Source organism: Wolffia australiana, chromosome 20 (assembly GCF_029677425.1).
Source record: "Wolffia australiana isolate 7733 chromosome 20, ASM2967742v1".
Taxonomy (NCBI): domain Eukaryota; kingdom Viridiplantae; phylum Streptophyta; class Magnoliopsida; order Alismatales; family Araceae; genus Wolffia; species Wolffia australiana.
Genome location: NC_135854.1, coordinates 4248256 through 4255753, shown reverse-complemented (window position 1 = coordinate 4255753; position 7498 = coordinate 4248256). Strand labels below are relative to the sequence as shown.

Genomic DNA, 7498 nt, shown 5'->3' with positions numbered 1-7498 from the left:
GAGAGAGAGGGAGGGAGAGAGAGAGAGAGCGAGTGAGCGAGAGAGAGAAAGGGAGGGAGATAGAGAGAGAAAGTGAGAGAGAGAGCGAGAGAGGGAGGGGGAGAGAGAGAGAGAGGGAGAGAGAGCGAGAGAGGGAGGGAGAGAGAGCGAGAGAGGGAGGGGGAGATGGAGGAGAGAGAGAGGGAGAGAGAGCTAGAGAGGGAGGAGAGAGAGAGGGAGGGAGTGAGAAAGAGAGGAATGGAGAGAGAGGGAGAGAAAATATTCTCAAAGATTAAGCGTAGCAAAGCTTCTTACGTCGTACAGACCATTCCTGTCAACGGGCCGCTGTCCATTACCTTGATTTGGCTTCCTCTTCATCGCTGACGATGACCAATAATTCTGAAGGCGGTAAGCTAGCCGCCTACAAATATCTTTATGTTAAAATCAAAAGCAAGGAAAACCGTCTTCGGGAACAGTAATCTCACCGCCGCCATGGGTTTTTAAGTTATTACGGAAACGTGGACCAATCAGCATTGTCCTTTCTTGACCGGAGCTTCCCGCCAAAACTAACGAACACGGTAAGCTCACCGTACGCGGTTCTTCACCGGTTTATATTCGGAGCGCGAGAGGCTTCGTTATTCCAAAAAAACAGTACGAGGTGTTCATCTTCGCCGTGCTCGTTGAGGAGAGGGAAGAAGATCGATTGTTCTTCCCCGATCGATAGTTCTTCTTCCATCGATCGATCAATTCCGCCGTTTAATTGCGTGCTCGTCGGATAATTCGAGCTCGTTGGATAGATCTGCGCATCTTCTTATTGTTTTTCCTGTGATCATCTTCGGTTTCTGATACCAATCTGCGAGGATGATTCCTCTCCAGTCGGGGATCGTCAAGCTCTATTCGGCGCCGCCGCAGTCCTCTCTGGCCGCCTTTCCATCAGCAGGAAGAGAATCCACCAGGCGACGACGCAATTCGAGCGTCGTGGCTGCGATCCAGAGCGACCGTCCCCGCGTGGGGACTGTGTCACCAGCGCAGAAGTCTAGCGCGGTGATCTCGCCCGAGGCCGTGTCGACTAATCCAGGCCAAGTGATCGAGGTTCGGGCGGTGATCACCATCAGGCAGAAGATCAAGGACGGGATTTTTCAGAAGCTGGCTGAACAGGCGGACACCATCGTCCACGGGATCGGCCGGGGAATCAGGATTCAGCTCGTCAGCGTGGACGTTGATCCCGGTGAGTTTATATCCAGAGTCGTTATCAGTTTAAATTGATGAATAAATACTTGAGTTTATATCCTATCTTTTCCCGTTATTTTTAATTCGAGAAGACTAGAGAGTCTATACGTTTGATTAAATCTGACACTTGATGAAGTGTGTTCATTAGGGACTAAATGATAGACGATGATCTACAATAATACGTATTATTGGTAGGAGCTTTGCGTCAAAAATAAGTTCAGCGTCAATGAGCTCCGATTTTGACATAATTCTGCTCGTCTTTCATCTAACGGAGTGTAACTCTGGATCAGAAACTGGTTTGGGGAGGAGGAGCAAAGAGGCCGCGGTCATGGGATTGTTTCAGAGGGAATCTGAGAAGCCCTACCACGTTGACTTCACCGCCAGTTTCTCTGTGCCCGCTGATTTTGGTCTTCCGGGGGCCATCCTCGTCGCCAATGCGCATTCCAAGGAGGTGTTCTTGTCGGAGATCGTCATCCACGGCTTCGGCGACGGGCCCATCTTCTTCCCCGCCCACACGTTTATTCAACCCCAGACTCTTGTTCCAAACAAGAGAATAATCTTCAGCAGCCAGGTCAGGATAACGTCCTTTTTTTCTTGCAAAAAAAATTCTCCCTAGTTTATGATCATAATTATAAGTACACCAGTTTTCTATACGTATATAGACGATCATATTATCCGAGAGGATAGAGTGGACGTGAGTGCGTAAAAAACAATCGCACATTGATCAACAAAATTCAAAAAGAGCGATTGGGTTGCAACCTTTTTCCTGATGTGGGAAAATCGAAAGATGATATAGAGATCAAAGTCTGTCTGGGGGGTTATTATTATTATTATTATGATTACTTTCTTGCTGTATGCCGATTTTTCATTTTATGAAAATTCTTGCATTCCAGGAGTACTTGCCCTCTCAGACGCCGGGAGGGCTCAAGGATCTTAGACAAGAAGATTTGGCTAGTCTGCAAGGAAATGGGAAAGGAGAGAGGAAGACACACGAAAGAATCTACGACTATGATGTGTACAACGATCTCGGCGATCCTGAAAAGAGCGAAGATCTCGCCAGGCCGGTGTTAGGAGGCAGCCAAATGCCTTATCCTCGCCGATGTCGCACTGGACGGCCACCCATGAAGTCTGGTAAGTCAAATTTCCTCAATTAATTCTTTAAAAATCAATTACGACTTGCCCCAAAATTTCATCTATAGATTTATTCCAACCAATCATCTTTGGGGACTCAGTTTGATCTGATCGATCGGATTGGAACCCTGAGTTTCAACAACGGATCAGTTGGGGATAATTAGCTCAAGATCACATCACCGAACGTCAAAATAAGTTCAAGAAAGATATCTGATACGTCAAAATTCATTCTAAAATGAAAACTTCATAGTCGAAATGCAATGACCGATATGTTTTGGACATGTTTTTTGATTTTTTCTGAAAAAAAGGTCTCATTGGCAGATCCCAGGAATGAGAGCAGGGTGAAGAATTCTATCTCGGCGTATGTACCTCGGGACGAGGCATTTGAGGATATCAAGGACAAGTCCATTTCAACCGCGGCAATCAAGGTGGTACTGAACAACGTGATCCCTGTCTTGACCACCGTCCTCTCCAAATCGGACAGAAACTTCACCGCCTTTTCTGAGATTGAAGATCTATACAAGGACGGGATCAGCTTGAATCCTCAGGGAGATGATAATATTCTTTGGCAGTTTCTTAGAAAAATCACAAACATTCAAGAACGGCTCAAGTATGACTTACCCCTAACCATTTCAAGTAAGTTGAATCAAGTGCATCACTTTTTTTTTCATTTTTCTTGTTGAATTTATTGAAAAGATGTTCTAACTTTGGGATGATTGGGGCTTCAGGGGATCGTTTCTCTTGGCTCAGGGATAGCGAGTTTGCTCGCCAGACTCTAGCGGGGGTCAACCCGGGGAGCATAGAGAGATTGAGGGTACGCCTATTAAATTAATTTGATTCTTGATAATACATATAAAAAGATACGATGTATACATATTAATTTTTTTTATATTGTTCAGGAATTTCCAATTTTGAGCAAGTTGGACCCAGAGGAGTACGGTCCTCCTGAGTCTGCAATTACAAGAGAGATCATTGAGGGGGAGCTGAGCGGCATGACCTTGGAGAAGGTGGGTCTCTATCAGAAATTTCCTATTTTTCATAAAGTGAATCTTAGTTTGCAATGCTTTTCATAGTTTCCTTATTGCCCAATAGTAGAGATACAAGCGTCAAAAAAACAGAAAAATAAAAAGCATTCAAACCCAGTCAAAGAAATGTAGATGATAAGCATCTTCCCTTACTCGCTATCTCTCTCTCTCTCTAGGCAATGGAAGAGAAGAGATTGTTCGTGCTGGACTACCATGATATGTTGCTTCCCTTCATCAAGAGGATGAACTCTCAAGAGGGTAGGAAATCATATGCGTCCAGAACAGTCTTCTTCTACAACTCCAGGGGTGTCCTCCAACCAGTAGCAATCGAGCTCAGCCTGCCGCCAACTTCCTCTGAGCCACAAAACAAAAAAGTCTACACTCGCGGTCATCACGCCACAGAGCAGTGGATCTGGCGCCTCGCCAAGGCCCATGTCTGCTCCAACGATTTATGTGTCCATCAGCTTGTCAGCCACTGGTAATTCTTCTGCCATCATCATCAAAATAGTATTAATCATAAGCATAAAAATCAGATCATTGTAGTCTAAACAACTGGGTTGATCACCGATTTCAGGTGATCTCCCTCTTTTTCTTCGATAAAAAGTTCCCGGTATGCAAATTGGGTTTCATCTTTGTCATTTAAATAGACTATGTCATAGCCAATTATCATTAACATTTTTATAATCGTCATCATCTTCATTAGCCCATAAAGATAAGATCATTGTGGGATAAATGTTATATCATTATGAATAGCTTATTATGATCATCATCCTCGTCATAATCCTAATCATCCCGTAAAAGATCAGATCATTGCATGCTGAACGTTAATGTGACAGGTATTACATTAATGTGTTACATGCTGAACCATCATCCTTTTCACTTCATTCGACAAATCATGGAGCTCAGACCATTGTGAGTTTGTTCCTAATTATCATTGTCATCACTCAGAAAATAATAAAAAATAAACCATGGTGGACTGCCTCATATTCACGCCATGAAGATTAGTTCATTTTAGGTCTGAATCCCCATTACCTTTGTGTGTGGGCTGCCTCGTTATCATCGTGATAATCATGATCATTAAGAAAATCATGGCATGTTTCTCATTGGCATTTATTTTTATCGGGAAACTTGAAATATTGTAGTTGTTTTCATAAACGATGAACCCGAGTGTACTAATAAATAATCGTAATTAAAATTTCACTGGTTTGTTTCCTTTTTATCTTTTGATGGTGGTCAGGCTGAAGACGCATGCATGCATGGAACCATGTATAATAGCAGCACATAGACAGCTAAGCATGATGCACCCTGTGTTCAAGCTATTGCATCCGCACATGAGATACACATTGGAAATCAATGCTCTGGCACGCCAGATTCTCATAAATGGCGACGGGATCATGGAGACTGGGTTTGGCACCGGAAAATACTCCATGGAATTTAGTGCTTCAGCGTACAAGCGCTTCTGGCGCTTTGACATGGAGGCTCTCCCGGCCGATCTCCTGCGCAGGTACCATAATAACCTCTGATCATCATCATCACCATTTCCATCTTTTTTTCCCTTGGCATAGTTATGATCATCCTCTTATTTTCATTTTCATCATTATGATTATCCTCCACTTATCATTTCCATTTCCATCACTATGATCTACTTATGAATGGTGTTATTACCATTCATTGTTGTTGTCATCATCACTGATACCTTTCGGTTATCACTAGACCTTTCATTTCCATCACGATCACTATCTTTAACATGTCGCTATCATCATCTGCGCCATCATCATTCTCTAAGTTTCATTCCCATCGCTGCCATTGTCCTCTACTTTACACTATCATATTCACCCTATTTATCATCGACTTATCATTGGTATTTTCATCTGTCATTATTAATGTCATCATCATCAGCTCAAAACCTTCCATTTCTATAATTACAACCATCATTCACATGTCACTATCGTCATCATCAACAGCGACATCGACTCATCATTCGCATCACTATCAACATGGTAACCTTACGTCATCATCATAGTAATCTAGCAATGATTGGCCTCCTTCTCCTCCTCATCATCAAAAGCAATGCATCATTCTCCTGAAACAGGGGCATGGCTGAGGAGGACCCATCATCCCCACACGGCATAAAACTAGTGATCGAGGACTACCCCTACGCCGCAGATGGCCTCCTCATCTGGTCTGCAATCGAGTTCTACGCTACCGATTACCTCTCCCAATTCTACCCTTCCTCTGCCGCCGTTGCTGCCGACGTCGAGCTCCAAGCCTGGTGGGCCGAGCTTCGGACCAGGGGACACCCAGAAAAGGCCCATGAACCATGGTGGCCCACCTTATCCTCCCTCGCTGACCTCATCCACATCATCACCACCCTCATCTGGATCGCCTCTGGCTACCACGCTGCAATCAACTTTGGGCAGTACCCCATCGGTGGCTTCATGCCAAACCGGCCTGGCTTGATGAAGAAGCTTATTCCGGAAGAGGGCTCAGCTGAGTTTGAAAAATTGGTCGAGCAGCCGCAGGAAGCATTCCTCAAATCGCTGCCTACTATGCTGGAGGCAACTCAGATCATGTCGCTTCAAGACGTGCTGTCCGTACACTCACCAGACGAGGAGTACCTCGGCACAGACCCGGATAGCGGGCCGGGCCTGGTGGCCCAAGCATTAGAGAGGTTTTCCAAAAGGCTTGACGAGGTGGAGGGGGTGATTAAGGCAAGGAATAGAGACCCGAAACTGAAGAATAGGACTGGAGCCGGAGTGCCACCATATGAGCTCCTCATGCGATCGTCTGGTCCAGGGGCCACTGCTAGGGGCATTCCCAATAGCATTTCCATCTGATGACAATCCTGCTTACATATACATTCCCATTGTTAATTTTATATAATGTATATTTTTTAATTAAAAAGGTGAGCAATAGATACATAAAATAGTTATCAACTATTTTTCATACTTGTATCTCAGCTCTTGATAATAAGTGAGACTTATTGCTGAGATTCATACCCAGTTCAAGTGTTCTGTTTTTAGGAGATCACTTTCGTGATTAAAAGCCAGAGGTAAGTAAGCACAAAAATATAGGAACTAAATTTCAACATATCATTAAATTTTTGGCGGTGGGTTTGTTTTCTTCTAAAGATTTGAACAGATTATATTAGCATTACTCTAGTAGAATATCTCTTTTTTATTAAAAGGTAGTGGCATGAACAAAAAATCATTACAAACTTTAGAGGTATACTTGATCACTACTGTTGATAACGAGTGGGTATTATTTCTGATACTCAGACATGTTCATTGTGTCACAATTACATCATATTACTATGTAATTAAAGACTGATATCCACACAATGTGGGAACTAGCCGTTAGAGATGTTGATGATAGGTGTGTGCTCTTACTGAGATTATGACAATCTTTGTGACACTCGTGTAGAATATCACAGTTTGTAGTCAAAATACTGCAATACAAGCATATATTATGCATTGGCTTCAACAAGACAACTACCACATGAAGATTCTAGAAATGGTGCCGGTAGTGTCTCTACCGTGATCGTTTGATACTGGACCTCGGGTTGAGGATCATTTCATCATCATGTATGTTACAACTCCAACATCAAGAAGCAACACGTTAGCAGCATGTAATACATTTTGTTTTATTCTGGTGGTGCCTACATGTAGTTATGGGGTATTTATGCTCATACCATGCCTATAGAATCTAACAAATAATAATCTTTTCATATTATAAAAATTTCCGTTTATGAGGAACAAGGAACTTCTAGATTGGTTGGGGGAAGGATGGATTGGCTTGGTCCAATTAGGCTCTTATGTGATATTCCTTTTTTAAATTCAAGAGAATTCTAAAATCAAATTTTTAGACCATAACCTTTCTAATTAAAATTTTGAGATATAAAAAGAAAAAAAGAGGTATAACGATAAATATTGTTAATTTTTTATGTTGAGAGAGTATTTCTGAATTTCAGAGTATCACCTTTCTACCTAAATGACTGCGAATTTCAGTAATTATGAAAAATAAGTACATAATGAAAAATTTTTGATGGACAAAAATTAAAAAAGGAAAAAATGAGAGAGAAGAGAAAAAAGAAAAAAAAAAAGAAACATGGTTTTTGCTTTCTTTTCTCTTTT

The 7498-nt window shown here is 42.5% G+C and overlaps 1 protein-coding gene across 1 annotated transcript; it reads left to right on the top strand.

The window, feature by feature from the left end:
• Positions 1-614: 614 nt before the first annotated feature.
• LOC144716276 (lipoxygenase 6, chloroplastic-like) lies at positions 615-6269 on the top strand. The gene is made up of 9 exons (XM_078591389.1): positions 615-1207; positions 1500-1780; positions 2103-2340; positions 2662-2976; positions 3069-3154; positions 3240-3347; positions 3542-3843; positions 4603-4869; positions 5458-6269. The coding sequence occupies exons 1-9, from the start codon at positions 841-843 to the stop codon at positions 6200-6202; spliced, it is 2709 nt and encodes a 902-aa protein (XP_078447515.1). The 5' UTR covers positions 615-840; the 3' UTR covers positions 6203-6269.
• The last annotated feature ends 1229 nt before the right edge of the window (positions 6270-7498 follow it).

Bases quoted from the DNA above. Each gene is read 5' to 3' on its own strand.
- LOC144716276 (XM_078591389.1), top strand. From the start codon at position 841: ATGATTCCTCTCCAGTCGGGGATCGTCAAGCTCTATTCGGCGCCGCCG. The intron at 1,781-2,102 runs GTCAGGATAACG...CTTGCATTCCAG, and splicing joins GAATAATCTTCAGCAGCCAG to GAGTACTTGCCCTCTCAGAC. The intron at 2,341-2,661 runs GTAAGTCAAATT...TCTCATTGGCAG, and splicing joins ACGGCCACCCATGAAGTCTG to ATCCCAGGAATGAGAGCAGG.